This window comes from Meleagris gallopavo, chromosome 2 (assembly GCF_905368555.1).
Source record: "Meleagris gallopavo chromosome 2, MGAL_WU_HG_1.1, whole genome shotgun sequence".
Classification (NCBI taxonomy): domain Eukaryota; kingdom Metazoa; phylum Chordata; class Aves; order Galliformes; family Phasianidae; genus Meleagris; species Meleagris gallopavo.
The window spans coordinates 6,824,531-6,840,880 of NC_139405.1; the positions used below are offsets into that span (position 1 = coordinate 6,824,531).

Consider the following 16,350-nt stretch of genomic DNA (forward strand, 5'->3'; position numbering starts at 1 on the left):
AATATTAAAGTTATCAATCGCTTCTGCAGAGGCCAAATTCAAATCAGGTTCTTGGAGCAAAAAGTTAAGTGAGTATTTCACCTAAATCAGCGTTACGGTCAAATCACTACTCATTCCAATAGGCTGCAATAGCATTTGCGTGATTTTTGTTACTATGGCACAGCTTCCTTGAACTAACATTCAAAGGTTATCAGCTGTAAGTTATGCTTGCTAAGTCTTCTTATACAACCCACAATCAGAGGGAGGGAGTGGGAGGAAGCGGCGCGATAACCGGTGCCAGCTTTGAGATAAAGCCCTCCATGTAATCTCTGTTTATTTAGACAACCATCTCACCACAGCACCGGTGCAAAAACAACCCAGGTGGATGGCCCGGGGAATTTCTCCTGCCTTATCGCGGTTGCATTACATTTTGGGGGTGAAGGGAAGCACAGACCCTTATTTTCTCAAGATAACTTTGAAAATTGATATAATTGTACAAAGTTTGAGGTTTCGTTGTTTGGATTCACTTGGCTGGTTGGGTTGGGTTTGCTTTGTTTCCTTTGGAGTGGGGATGTCTGTAACAAAGCAGTGTTTTTGTGCTTTTCTATTTCTGGAGGTTTTGGAGAAAAAATGTTTGCCGTATCAAATTTAAGGATGAGGATCCCGCTTTGAAATATTTCCCGCCAGAGGGGATTTGGAGTGTGTGGAGTAAATACACGCACCATGGGATCAAACCAGAGCAAATTCAGCTGGTGGTACTATTTCTCCTTCTACTCAAGTCCAAAGTTGCCTCTAACATATGCAAACTCATTTCCTCCCTTTTTCCCTCTGACGATTCACCCCGCCGTTTACTCCATCATTTTAGGTAGGGGGAAGTGATGAATGCTGCTGAGTGCCAGGTTTTTTGGTGCAAGATGAATAACCCCAAGGAGTTTCACTGAATCCCAGGCTCCTGTCAGCCCTATAATTGATGATGGTTTCCCTGTAAGGGGTGGAGACTGGGACACACTAATGCTCAATAGGGAAGTAAAGGGAGCGAATTGACTCAGCAACTATGCATTTTACCGAGGCTTCTAATAAGAATAAACTGATTACTGCCAAATGTACTTCGGCATCACAGGGAGGAGGAAAAAAAAAAAAAATCAATCTGCTCAAAGGGAATAAATGTAATAGAAGTTTCTAAAAAAGTGAACTTTTAGACGCAGAAATGTAGCAGTGTGTTTTGGCCAAGACTGCTTCTTTCTGAGCTGCCATTTGCTGCTAAATCAGAAAATGAATTTGCAGCCTTAAAATACGAATATGAACACTGCAAAATGATGGTTATAAAGCCAGCATATCTCTTCCTAATCATCCAGGGTGACAGCCAGGCTGACAAGGTAAGGATACAGCAAAACCTACAACATCACAGACCACAGCCACCATGCAAATAAGCGCTGGGCTCCAGGTGAAAACATTTCAGCTTGTGCAACACCAAATAAATCAAGGAGGCCAGTGAGGGACATCAAAATGAACAGGTAAGGATGATATTTGTCACTAAGGCAAGAAGTCACCAAAGCTGGTGCTGGGAGCGATGTGCATTGCTCCTGTCAGCAGAGATTTGGCACCACTGTGCCGCCGAGGGCCATGAGCTCAAGCAGCCTGTGAGGACTCTGCCCGGCGGTCCCCGTGATGCGTTGTCACCATAGCAATGAGGCTGGATGTGGGCAAGTGACAAACTGCTGTCACCACTCGGCCCGGCCTGGCAGCCTGCAGGACCAGCCTCCCTCCTGCACAGGCCCCAAAGTAATCACCGGCCTGCCGTGACGGCCGCGGCCAGCCAGGCATCGCTGCACAACAGAGAGCCTTTGTTTCACTCCTCTTTGTGTGTTTTGGGGAAAAGGCAGAGGAAAGTGAGGAAGGGAGAGATACAGAGTGATGAGGCCGGCAGCGGCAGGGCACACCAGGCTGTCTGCTTCCAGTGTGTGGCTGCAGCCCACTGCCCACAGTGCCATGGCTGCTGCCTCCGTGCTCTGCCACCCTGCCGCCACCACTGGAGGACAGCAAGATGGCTTGCACACACCATCTCAGCGCTGGAAAGCCATCTTTTAATGGGATTCCATTTAGACTGGCTTCTGTGCTACGTTTGCCAGTGCTCTCATGCATTCCCTGGCTATTCTCAAGCAGACACAGCACGCCACACACTTGCCACTCCTCAGCTGCAAGCGAAGAGCTTGAAAGTTCAGTGCTCGAACATTTTAAAAAATCTGATTTACTGTTCCAGGGAAACAAGCGTGCAACGCATCTTCTAAAGCCAATGTAACGCCTAAGAGCAACTAAACTGAAACATATAAATTCCGTATATCCTTAAAAATATTATTGTCTGTAATTTAATCTAACAATATTTCGAGGCCTATAACCTTGCACACAGAGGCAATTTCCCAAGCATTAATACTTAAATGGGTCATATGCACCACATCTGTCATTCTGTCCTGAAGTCTATGAGGCACAACCAAGACTCTGCAAGCCTATTGATTTTTCTAGCATTTGCTTTAATTTACTTAACCATTGAGAAATCCATCAGTACATAAAGGGCAACTGTCCATTACTGCCTCATTTGCAGACATTCTTTCCCCTCATTTTTTGGTAAATATTTCCTCTTAAATCGCTGCGTGTTTACAGTGTAAAAATGAATCCGGAAAGTGCTCACACCTGTTTCTGTTCAGTAACTGCTGCACTGAGGTATATGTAATGTGCTTAAAGATAGAATAAATATCTAGACATTATTACATCTGTGTGCAAAGGGTGGTAAATTAGATCCTAATTACATTAACAGGGATTCTGCCTCCCAGCTTAAATTTTACATGAGCACTCTGTAAAAATCCAAAAGCTCTGCTGTGGTTTCTTTACGAGCTGGTGATTACAGCTACTTCCTATGCGGTCACTAAATATTCTGTTTACAAATAAATGAAGAAGCTTTGAGCCAACTTGCCAGGGTAATAATCCGTTTTTTCCCCCAGCAAACCTTTACCACATACGCATGGCAACAATCAGAAGCCCTGGCTTCATCTAATTACTCTATCACATAATTTCACAAATTGCCTTTTCACTGGGGAGCCAAGTGCAAAACACGCTCACAGTGGGATTTCAGGCAGCAGCTTTCATTTACTACTCATTTCTTGTTAAATTAAACACAAAAACACCAGTTGTGTGAAAGAAGTCAAAAAGAATGCTTGCAAATGAGTCAGACAAGTGTATCTTATATTTATACCATTCGCACAAAATAGCTCATTGGCAAGCTGGATTTTTAATGGCACCATTACAGCCTTTAACCCTTTTGAAGCCCTAGTAAATTTTTGGGAGTGAGAAACTTGCCCTTGTGGCATCAGACGTAGAACCCATGCTGGTGATGTCTGAGAGCATGCCATCCCAACCCACATCCAGGTGCTGGAATGGCATCAGGCAGCACCTCACCCTACAGACCCACTGGAAAATAGCAGGAGCCACCAAGCACCCACCAGTCCCCTCTCTATAATTCAAGGCCCCAGTTAAAACTTTGCATCATCACATGCTGCAGACAACTGCCTTGCTACCAATCCCACCTCTGACCAATCCCTTCAGCTACAGGGGTTTTGGAGAGAATTTGTCCCACAAATTCCCAGCGTCAGTGCGTTATACCCATCCAAAAGGAAGAAACAGTCCTACAACTAAATCAAGTGCGATCTTAAGCACACATGGGCATGATTCAGATTTCATCCCAGTGCATCCCCAAGGTGCAGGGGAACCAGTGGGACCGAAGGGCAGAGGGACCCAGAGGGCCAGAGTCCTGCTAATTATCTGCAAGCTAACGAGGCAGGATTTTAGTCTGCCACTGAGGAGCACAGCTTATTTTGAAAATAATTGTGGCAAGTGTAACGTTTCCAGTGGAAGTGAACCAGAGGTTACACTGCTCTAAGATGACATTTTTACATCAACAAGTACAAAACTAAAACACGGCTATTAGTAATTAAAGCTGGTCCTTTTGTAGCACCAGAGCCAGTAGGTCAGGTACCGTTTTACATCACAAACCAGGCCTTTATGGCTGTAGATTTGCCAGTATTATCTGCACAGGGAGAAGAAAACATTAGCAGCAGCTGTCTGTGTGCTTCCACACTGAAAATCCTATTCATCCAGACAGGTGGAGTAATTTTAAAGCCAATGTGGTGCAATTTTCATGCAACTAATGCCACTGTTTACTAAAACACCACCATTACTACTGTTTATGAAAACATTACTAAAATTGCATTTTATTCATAAGAATCTAAAGATTCTGGTTGTTACCAGCTTCAGAATGACTCTGCCCTGGTGCAGCTCACAGCCCACTGTGTCTCCCAACCCAAGATCACCACTCAGGGGCAAGGCTGGCCATGACACACAGCCAGGTTCTGCATTTCTGAGTCACAAATGGGTGGCTGCCATGCAGTGAAGAGGAAATTTGCCTGCTAACACGGAAGGAAGGCATCGGGATGTCAGGTGTTGGCCTGATGCAGCGATGCCTGACAGAGAGATCCAAGGTTTCCCCTCTCTGCCATTCCCATGCACAGCACAATCTCCTGTGCTCACGGCAAATTAGCAGGGTTCTGTCTGTGGATCTACTGGTTAACTGGATGCATCTAATGTTGCATTCACCTTCCTGCAAATATCACCTAGGGACCCCAAAGCCTTGGCTGAGGTACAGGCAGGTGGCCTGGGAAGAAGACTGTCACTTTCAAGTTGCCATTACAGAACAGAGTCTAAGCTTCCTAAAATAAGGTCTGTCCATCTCCCTCTGAGTTTAAAGAAATTCCTCAAAAAACATCCTGTGTGTATACCCTGAGCTGATCCCCATTTATAAGTGTCAGAACATCTCACTTTTTGCATCAGTGACACAAAGCATCAGAGTGGGAGTAAGTTTGTTTCTTTAAGTTACATAATCCCAACATGTTTTATGCTGCACAATTTGGATTGAAAAGGGTCAGCCAGTAGCCAATAAAGGAATATTTGTGCTATACCTAATATGTCAGAAGCACTTTCAAGGCAGAAGTTTCTGGTTCACAAAACAGAAGACCCATTGGTGAGTCTTGCAGACCTTGCCTTATTAAAATGATGGCCCACCATTGGAATGAAACGAGTATTCTGCAAAGTATTATGGGTCTAAATCAGGAAATGATGCACGAGGCGAAGTAAATTAAATAACTACATATTAAGCTAAACTCTTTTCTGCCTACTTACCTTCTCTCTACACATATATTTAGCATTGCTGTAGGTTACAGGGTGAGGAGCTAGAACTGTAAACATGGCCTGATCATACACTGAAGAATAGATTTTTCATCTGAACATTTTGGGGGAAAGGATAAAACTGTTTATGGAAAAGATTAACTTTCCATCAAGAAATAAAATACTTTTCTCAATAAAAGTTTTCTCTGGGAAATTTCAATGGGTATATAGTAATCACAATTAGTTAACATTAGGAAAAAGGGCTTCTTGAATACATGCAGTATCAGCGTGGCAGTTCATTCAGCCATGGGTTAAGTTCATGCAAACAGATGTAGGATATTCTACGCCAGAGCGAGGGAATGAATCTTACACAACTTTATGTACCACTTCCAAATCTGAGCCTATCTGAAAGGCAGCTTATCTTACACCACAGATTAACACATCACATCAGATATGTGCCCAACTGGTGTGGTGCCTCATATTTTGGCACTTCACCTGATCTGATTAAGTCACTCACTAGCTTTTGCTGCTGCTCTGTGAAACTCCTTCAAGAGTGAGGAGATTGCCAATAAAAAATTAACACTGGCACTTATATACATAAGCATATCTGAGAATCAACATAGACTCTTTTGTAGCAACTGTGTTAGAGGACAAGCTAAACAAACAACCAATAATGAACAACCGAGCCCATGAATTTATCCTCATTTCCTGCTCACAAACTGCTTGCCAAGATACTCTTGTTTCCTTTGGTGTACTTAGTACTGCAAATTATTTGCCAAAATATTTCTGCAGATACTTCCAGATTTACAAATAGGTGGTCAGATTTTCCCTCACCCCTTCCCCCCTTCAAAATGTGCCGCACAAATTTCAGCCAGCCATTCAAACTGCAGCAAGCCAGTCAGTCGCATTACACTTTTCTGTCCCCTGACTGAAGGAGGTTAATTTTCAAACCTGAAGTTACACATGCAAAATATCACAGCTGCAAATTTGAAAAGAGGAAAAGAGGGTGGAGAAGAAAGCAAAGCATCTAATGTTGACTTAAAAATTCTTAATACTGCAAACATTCTTGCTGGTAAACTCATTTCTGAGAAGATTTATGCAAACAAAAGGAGTTCCAGTACAACCAGAGCAAGTATAATTTAACATCTGAATTAATGTTTATCATGTTTCAGCTTTTCAGTATTCCCTCGCTTCTACTCAGATGCGAAATTCTCCTGGTGTGTAAATACTAATGCGTTTCAGCAGCTTCCGAATAATTCATATTCTGTAATGTGCTGGTGGCTTCCACATCAGTACAACAGTGCCTCCAAGGTGGGAACTGGAAAAAAGATGAGATGGCCCTTTGGGAATCCATTCTCTCTCTCTTTCTCTCTCTCTCTCTCTATCTCTAAAACTTAGCCCAGACTGCTAGCTACTCTGACATCAACCAAAACACTTCCCCAGATCACTGCTCCTCCCAAGGCCCACGAGGATCCTGGGATGAGATGCTTCTACTCTGTAACTGAAAACAACGGTGACTGTCTTCATCAGAAATGAGAATGAACCATTGATCTTGTACACTGGATGTTACAACCACACCAAACTCCTGTACAGGAGAAGAGCCTAAGTGAAGAAACCAGCTTCCTTGAACCGATTGACTAAAGGATCCTACACTTTTATTTTCTGATCAAAAATCCAAGATATGTAGCACAGCTCAGAGCTGGCAATTTAACCATCTATAGGACTGCATGAGATCTCAACACATAGGATGAGTGCTTTCCAAGAAATCATGCAACTGGAGCAACAGTAGCATTGCCAAGAGTAGCATCTTTCCAAAACAAACTAAGCAAAAAAAACAACAACCCAACCATCCAACAGTTTTTCTTTTTATATTTTTCTTTTAAAATAGCAAAAAATCACCTGTGCTATAGAAAGAGGATGATCCATGGAGGCTGGACAGCAGGTCAAGTAACACATTTGAGGAAGTTATACTAAAAGACGCATAGGGTTTTGGCAGCCCATGTTCTCTATCAAACTCAAGGGTTAAGAAATTAATTCAAACAGAGTTATCCAAATCTTGTTTGTCCTCCTTTCTGGAGCTCTCAATTCAATTCTGACAGAGCCTCGGTATACTTTCCTCCCTCACAATATCATTTCCCATTTTCTCCTGTTAAGGACAACTGCCACACAGCTCCATGGCAGAAGGGACTGTCAGAAGAGCAGACTCCTTCACTACGAGGCACTCCCATCAACCTGCAGGATGGGTTTGCTCCGGTGACAGCCCCAAGAGCCTGGCTTTCCCAGGAATTCAGGACAGCTGGCACTTGCAGATGGGGAAGAATGATTTTTACAGTTTTGCCCACAGTAAAATAAAGTGAAAGAGGAGACTTGCATTTTTGGGATAAAGGAGGGGGGGGGGGGGGGGGGAAAACCAGCAACCCACTCTAAGTCTGATATATTGAAATCTGAGCCCCGTTACGCAGATGAGCTGCAGGAGCTCTCTGGCATTTTTCAGACCAAGAGCCAGTTGGTGCAGGATGGAGGATCCCTGTAAGTAGTACTATGGGGAAAGTTTTTTGGGGGGTGTTTTATTTTAATATCTCCAAACCCTCCAGTGAGGAGAACAAAGAAAACCTTTGCTGTTTTTGCCAATTATTTCCCTTTTTTATGCTTCCAGCAGCCTTGTGGTGTACCCATCTGCCCTCTTGTACCCCTCCCAAACACAGAGGAGCACCCAGCCAAAGCAGAACTGTAGAACCCTGGAGATTCCAATAAATTATTTTCTACAAATACCAGCTTTGCTAGATAGATTGCATATTGCTCATTAAAAGATATCTTGCTTATTAAAATGGTATTGGCTATTAAATAGAGAGGCAAAGATCTAGACACATAATGGAAAAAAGAGCAAACTTTTTTTCTTTTTACCTTAAAGTCAACATATTTCAGCTATGTCTTTTATTTTCAGCTCTGTCTCCTATTTCACTAAGATTTAACCTCTTAAGGAAATGGTTTTAAAAGCAGTTAAAAATAATGATTAAATTATGGGATTTACATGAAGGAAATCCTTGGCCCATTCATTTTTTAAATCATGGTAATTTGTTTTTTAAAAGGTGTTTGAAGTCCTTGAATCTACCTCTTGGCACCACTAAAAAAAAAAAAAAAAAAAAAAAAAGAAGCAGCTTATAATCCCCTAATGTACTTAAATAAAGCCTTCAATAGTTTAAATTGTTATTAAACATCTTTGGGGATTATAATTTTATGGGTTTTTTTTTTGCCTGATTAGATGATGAATGTGAAGATCATCAAATACTCATCATATAACAAACTAATTACATTGTATAATCCCCAAAATGAGGTTTGAATTCCAACAATTTAAATTAACCTGGATTTAAAGCACGCAGAGAATTCACAATGAGTGGACAAAACACTGAAAAAACGCCCCCCAAATTCCCTTTTAGTTTTAAACAGAAAGGTGCAATTGCTGAGACAAAACCATAGCACAGCTGAAGCAGAAACTAATCCTGTTGCCACAATTACATTTCCATAGATCTAGTTGGAGAGAATTATTTTTCTTCGTTCCCTTCCTCCAAGCTTTCCCCTTAATTCTCAATCCCTGCTGAGGGCTATACGTTACAGAGAAGAGATCTGCTTGAAAAATGGTGGCAAGATATGAGCCCTGAATGTAAAGTGATCCAAAAAATAATAAAAAAGGGGGTCTGCAACATGCTGCAGCACACCCTGACGTGACCCTCAGGGCAATCCTTTGGAGCCCAACTCCAGCCTAGGACTGTTCTGCCCCAGCCCCTCTAATGGTATTTTCAACTCATCCAATCCCGCCCCATAAAGCCCAACTCATTTGGAGCTCAGCTTCTACAGTTTAGGGACATTCTCGCTTCTTCATCAAACTATCAACAGTCTTTTTAGCTCTTTCTTTTTTTTTTCTTCTTTTTTTAATGGTAATTTTAAAATAGCTTTTCACTCCAAATTCATAGCATTCTCCAAAAACACGATTTCACAAACATCAGAATATATGGGCCAGTGTAACAATCTACCAACATCAATCTCAACAAGTTCCATTGCTACGCTTTGCCTAACTAATGGCCAACCTAGGCAGCTATTCCAACACTTTGCCTAACTAATGGCCAACCTAGGCAGCTATTCCAACACTTTGCCTAACTAATGGCCAACCTAGGCAGCTATTCCAACACAGACTTTAATAAAATGTCGGTTGGAAAAGCAATGATGAAAAAATAAAAACCACAAAACCCTAAGTGTAAGCCTGGCCACCACTCCTTGTATTGTTTTAGCTGATTTTTGTTGTTGTTATTCTCTGGGGAACAGAAAGGAAGGCAATTTGGCTGAATTTATCCCCTGAAGTGTTTCAGAGCATACTGCCTGCATCCACAGAAGACAGCGCTTGACTACCCTTTGGGCATACATCAACTCAGCTCTGCACATCAGTCAAAATAATGGGGGGCTGCAGTGTGACACTGAGTGGGAGCTATTGCCCAAACAGCTCAACAAGAGGAGAGGCGATGGCCTCGCGTTTGATGTTTTCTTCAATAAAGAAAAAAGATTTTTCCTCCTAAGTGGAAAATGAGAACTAAGGGACAAACCTTAGGAAATGAAGTCAGTACACAGAGGAAGACTTAATAGTCTTTGAGATGGAACAACTGCATAGGAGGAATTAAACCAACTTATACACTTTTAAAGGATTGTATTAGACCTCCATTTATTTTAAATCTTTCCAACCATTAATCATTAGTATGACAGACACAGCAATTACTGTCTATTTTGTTTAATTCCATGCCGCTGATGTGTATTAATATTATAATTGTGAGAAAAATCTTTTGCTTCTGCAAAGGAGTGCTCCTAAATAGCAGCCCAATTAGGAATTAGCAGAGGCCAAGAGGAGGCTGTACCTCACCTTTAACCGCTGTCCATTTCCCCCCTGCCATTTTGCAGATGGGAAAGCGAAGGCAGGTTAAGCACAGGGGGCAAAAGGGAGAGATCCCTTGCCACTGACACCTACAGGCAGGTGAGCAGCAGAGCTCTGCCTGTCTCCCCCAGAAGAACCTCTGGAGTCCTCCCTGATGCTGATGCCTAATGTGATACCTCAGTGGTCCATGGAGCACCTCACAATCTGCTGGAGCTTGCACACTGACCTTCAGTTGCAGGAAGGACAGCACTCCAGGCAGCTTGTTCAAGGCGCCGCATTGCTCAAGCACTAATTGCAGAGCTGGCTCTTCTCACATTATCAACAGGCTTGCTTGGAGGACATCTTCCTCCACACACAACACTCACAGCTCTTCCAAGTGCACAAGTTCTCTAGCGGGGTTCCCACTCCAGCAAGAGCATTTCAGGCTGCAACACGGTCTTGGAAGAGCCTATACGAGTGTCCAGCCTTGTTTTCTTCTGGGGAAACTATCCATTACCTCACCTACAATAGTTTTGTCCCAAGATCCTAGATGATGAAAGTTGGGAACGCAAACTGATTTTGCTTTACTGAGTTAACTAGGCAAGCCTGGAACTGCCTCACTGCTGCCAGGAGAAAGAAAAGCTGCCCCGCAGTAAATTTGTCTGCCCCACCTAGCTGGGTTTCATTTGCACAGGGGATGGTGAATTTTTAGAAGTAAGCTTTAGCTAAATGCTGTAAGGTAGCAAACACAGCAGCTGCACTGTGCCAGTCCTGGGGGTTCTGCACGCGAGCTCTCCAGGAGAAGAAACCACCTTAGCAGTATGTGCTCAGGCAAGCTCCACAGGCACCCTCCTCTTTTCTTTTGCACACCATTATTTCACAGCAAAAGAGTGAAAAGCTACTTGCACCCTGCACCCAGTCTGTCTGGACTGAAGAGCATGCAAGGCATCTTCTCTAATCTACACCTGAACAATCTGCAGCAGGCCAGCTTGGGCACTGCTGGCAACCCTGGGCCAACCGGGAGGGAGATGCCCCTGTAACTCTCATCTGTCTGCTGGGAGGCAATGGCCTGTCAGCTCATCAGAGTCGAGAAGTCACTGTGACACTGTGACAGTGCAACAAACCAAAAGGGACCTTAGCCTTTGGGAGCAGTTCACTAAATGAGATGGGGCTAGGGAGCTGGCAAAGCTGTGACATGGCTGGCGTCGAGACTGGAATTAAGCAGGGGGCATTCAAAGCTCTCCCCAGCCTCAGAAGAGGAGTGCTCAGGCATGAAGGTTCATTCATAGCAACCTGGGACAGCACAGGGCAGAATTCCCCGCCTGATCCCCGTGCTGACAAGAGTCATGCAGGTATGTGGTTTCTTGGCACAGCGGGGGATGAAGGGACAAACTGCAGGAGCACGGCCTCAACTTTAGGAGCATGCCCTTGGCTGGGCTCCACGGTCTGGACAAACTGGCAGCTGCTAGTGTCACCCTGTCCCTACCTAGAGGCCAAGATGAGAGGCCAACACTGCTTGTCACCACTGCTTGCAGGGCACAGGCTTCCCTTGCCCGGGCCTTATCCCACTAGTACAGAAAGCAGGCTGGAAATCTTGGGCCGAAGGCTTAAATCCCCACAGTGGATGACAACACAGCAACAGATCACCAGGATTTGATGAAAAAGAAGAATGGCATTAGAAACACTTGGCTAAATGCTAACGTTAGAAGGTGTGGGATATCATATAAACTCTTTAAAGGAGCTCCAGCATCCAGCTTAACCCCGCACACCTGTCCAGAGCTTTTCATTTCTAATCCCAGAAATAAATGCAGGTAGCTGTGGCAACAGAAATAGCTGCTCATCCAACCCCCCTCCCCTCAATGATGTTAAATGCAGTGGTAACTTACACTCTGGGAATGAGAACATCTCACAAAAAAAATTATACTTTTCTATTAAACCAGATACATTCAGACCTTTCATCGTGAAGCTTCTGACAAACATGTGAATAAGGTCTTTGTTTTCCCATGCTTTGTTTTTAGATCTCCCCAGTTATTTGCAACTGCTCTCTGCTCCAAAGCAGTGATTCCCATGTCAGCTACCGGGAGCTGCAGTGGGCAGGACAGGGTTCCCAGGTTGGCAGGATAAGCTCAGCCACATTTTGTGGTGACGTCCTGTTAACAACTGCAACTCCAACCAAAAATCTAGAAACAACACACACAAAAAAACACCCCAAAACCATAAAAAGATACGCTCCATGCTCCTCCCCTGACAGCTAGCAAATGAGGCAACAGCTCTGCTCAGAAAAGTTCCCTGAGCTGCCTGTCAGTAACATAATACGTATTTTTGCTTTCTATGACTACTACAACTATGACATTTCCCATGTTTTATTTTGCATATGTGATCTAGAGTTCACTTACTGTTAGATGCTGGAACAGCCATGCCCTCATGATATTTGTGGCTACTTTGGGAAAGATGCCACGCTTTTTATGTCGCTTTTTGTCCTTATCTGGATCATCATCATCACCTGTGCTGGGGGAAGCTACACTGTTGTCCAAGCCGTCACCTGTAAATATAGTGAATCAAATTTTGACTTATGCTACCTTTATATACTTCAGCCGAAGCCTGGCTTTGGGTATAAACTGCATGAATATTTAAATGAGGTATAAATTCTTTAACATTGTAATTCACCAGGGGTTGAAGGGTTGGGAGGGGAAGAGACACGGGGTGAGGGAGGGTCTCAGGACTGTCAGCCCAAGTCTGGGTTATCCTGAAGGACAGCGTGGCCATTTCTGCCACTGGATTCATCAGTGTAACCCAAACAAAAAGTGCTTAATTTTTATTTATTTATTTTTTTTCCAATGCATCCCATTTGAAAAGGTGGAAAAGGTGGCTTTTCTTCACATTGCGTCACTTCCCAAAACTAATCCCCATCAGCTACTTTAGCTGAGATGGCAATTAGGAAAGCATTGATACTATCCCATCCCCAGGCCATGTGTGAAGCTGGGTGCCACATCTCACTCTGGGAAGAAAAAATTGGGTGAATGCATCTCTCTTGCAATACCAAAATCTCTCCCCAAATTCATAAACAACCAGAAGATTGGCACAGCACTTACATTAAGTCTTTTCTAGATGTCCAACTTACCCTGCCTTTTTGATGGGACACGGGTAGCTAACTGGCCTCCCCTCTGCCCAGTCTATAGAAATTCATACTGGGATAAGTAGGTACCAATTTGACATACACTGTAGGAATTAACACCCGGCTTTGTGTTGATGCACCGCATCAGTGCAAGGTGTCTGCTCCCGTTAAACAACAACTGATCCAGAATGAATTTCCTCAATGCAGAGAAGGTCTTAGACACATCTCATCACATTAGCAACATGTCTCCAGGAGCACGTAACTGTGCAGCAGCCAGCTTTGGTCTGGGCTGATGGGCTGGCAGTCAGAGCAAAGCAAAAGTTGTAGTGCTCTCAGCCTGTCTGCAAGTTTGCGTGCAATTTTTGATTCAAACCCTGAAATCTGTTTATAAGTCCACACAGAAATCCAATCTTTTCACTCTCTGCATGTGGACTAAACTATACAGCCTGGCTTCCAAAAACATCACATTCGTAGCACTGTGGAGCTGTGATGTTATTAAGCAAGTGGTTTTTACGCTCCTGGGCAAGAATGATTAAGGAAGTCATCTGAATGGGGCTAAATCAAAACTAATTCTCTTACCAATCAAAAAAAGCCCATCATCAACACAAAAAGAACGCAGGCTGTCAAAATTATGATTTGTTAAATAGCTTTCAGCAGTTAAAACAAGTTATTATTAGCATTATATTTTTAGTACCTTCCTGACTGTGACAAATTTCTAACTGTCCTTATGACTTGGGCTGTGTCTTTAATGAGGTGGTAACCTTAAGTAGTTATAGACACAAACAAGATTTTTATGAAGAAATCAGATATCCGATAAATTCTTTGAAAGCTCGGTATGTAAAAAAGGGCTTTTATACAGAGAAGCAATTCACCATATAAAATAATAATTCATAAAAGAAACATGAGCAAAGGAAACAACTCAACAGCATTTAAAATTCCACGGGCTAATCCACTTCTGTCTGAGAGAGGCAAACAAGGAAAAGAAAAGTATTACGCATTCATTGATTAAAAATGAAAAGCTTCTAACCTAATGACACTGCCTTTCACCACCTCCCTACAATTGTCTCCCCCCCCTCCCTTATTTTTTTTAAAACACACTCTCTCCTCATTTCAAACCCCCTTCAGATTAATTTAGCAGGCATTGCCTCGTGCCTGATGGGAGGAGGACTCATTGATAATTTATGGAAATATCTACTATAATCCAAGGGAGATGACTTTTTTCCAGCTTTGTGCATCAATAGATAATCAAGGCCTTAAAGCAGCCTGAGCTTCCCATTACCTCGGGCAAGAGAATTCCTGAAAGCATGCCTCCGGGGCACCTGAATTATATCCTCCATTAGGAGAGGAAAAGCTTTCTGCATTCCACCTATAACACTCCCCAGAACCTTTCCTGTTTATTTCTGCTGTATGAAAGCAGAAGCATTAGGAACAGGATTTTTTAAGTGAAGACTTATGTAGATACAATGGAGAAACCTTTCAAGCGCGAGCCAGATCACCTCCTTCAATCCCTGGCAGTGACCTATCCCAAATAAAAGGTTTCTGTTACATCATTAGCTCAAGCCAAAAACAGCCTCGGCTTAATGCACAGTTTGTTCTTCCTACTGTTTTTAGGCAAATACTGCTACTTTACTCCCATCTGGGAGGGAAATTACACTGCTGGGTTGTAATCTAAGACAAGATTTTCATTGGAAGCAAATGCTTTCAATCCAGTGTAAATACTGGTGCATGTTCAGAAAAGCCTAAAACAATAAACCCTGGCCCCGTCCGACCCAAGCCAGAGAAAGTGAAAGGGAGGGAGCGGATAACAAAGCACCCGGCTATCCGAAAAGCAAATTCTTCGCTAGACTTTTATAAATTGCTTAACCTCTTCCACTTTTTTCAAATTGAAAATTGATCCCGTAAAGACCAAACCGCGGAGAGAAGTCTAAAGGGTCGATTGTGGATTTTAGCATTTCCATCTCCTTTTGCAACTCGAGACGCTCACCTCCACGAGGTCTCTAGAGATGCAGTCTTCCCCTCCCTCACCCCCCCCCCCTTCTTTTTAAAGCTTGCTGAACAAACTTGAGGAGCGCTGACCAGCCACACGGTAGCAGCTACGGACCGCATTTGTAAAATGTCAGCAGTGACTTCGTTCCTGAAGTTGACTTCTCCTGCCGCCAAATGAAGGCAAACTGAAAAGGTGGAAATAATCATAGAAATGATGCTAGTCCATAAACAAGCTTACAGCCTCATTAGTATAGCGGGAGGCTCCGCTGGGTGATTTATGCTTGTTTTGCTGATGCCATGAGGAAATGCCATAGGGCAACTTTAGCCAGCTGCTAATGGTTTCTGACAGCTTCTTAGCAACTAGTGCAAGCAACGCCGTAGCGTTTGCTAGTGACAGAAACCGAAAATGTCATATTATCTGCCCATGTGTCACGAAGTCCGTGTGGCAATTAACTAGCAGGCCAGTGACTGAGGGGCCAGAGGCTCTTCAAAATGGCCCGTGGCTATTGGGGGCAGAGCAGGCTCACTGCTCGCGTTTGCACTGCACATATGCACGCCGTAACACGGCAAGCCAGGCCTGACCACCGCCGTCAGGGCGCGGATGGCCTCAGTCCTTCCAGCTCCTTTGTCTGTGAGGTGCCCCCCATCACCTCTTCTTTAGGCACTATCAGCAAGATCGCAGTAATATGCCTCAATACGATGGCTGAAAACGGCGTGTTAATAGGCAGCACCCCATCACCCAACTCTGTGCACCCAGCCGAGGTGCTGGCTGTGTTTCTGTTCTCTCACACAAATGAGCCTGAAAGGATCTCAGGCTACTGAGGCAGACACGTTGCCTGTCGGCTTGCTGGGAGCACAGCTGCTCGGCATGGCAGCTGGACACCATTGAACAAGCTGAAGAGGACGTTGGCTCCACACACCCCAAACCATGCGCTATACGTCAAACTGTCAGACCTTTCAGCGTGGCCATTCGTCCTTTCAAATAATATTTAAGAATTGTTTTTACTAAACTTTATAGGCCACGCTCCAGTGAAAGAGGCCAACTGACAAAGAGAGGAATTTGTCCTCCAGTTTGTCCATGGACAATTTGGTGCAGGACCCAAGGCCCATCCCCATGGAGCGCGGCAGGTGACCTGTGGCAGCTCCCGGCCCACCAGGCAGC

General features: G+C 43.8%; 1 protein-coding gene and 1 long non-coding RNA gene across 5 annotated transcripts in view; both read right to left on the reverse strand.

Annotated features, from left to right (window-relative positions):
• The window catches only part of MEIS1 (Meis homeobox 1), a 93,774-nt gene that overhangs the window by 33,668 nt on the left and 43,756 nt on the right, over positions 1–16,350 (reverse strand). For all 4 annotated transcript variants that reach the window (XM_085218764.1, XM_085218763.1, XM_085218766.1 and 1 more), the window contains one exon: positions 12,484–12,629. In XM_085218764.1, coding sequence (XP_085074890.1) covers positions 12,484–12,629 — 146 coding nt within the window. The remainder of the gene's footprint in view (positions 1–12,483; positions 12,630–16,350) is intronic.
• LOC146544853 (uncharacterized) lies at positions 6,678–12,477 on the reverse strand. Its single transcript, XR_014881836.1, has 2 exons — positions 9,317–12,477; positions 6,678–9,275 (listed from the first exon to the last, which is right to left on the reverse strand). It is a non-coding gene; the product is annotated as an uncharacterized LOC146544853 (long non-coding RNA).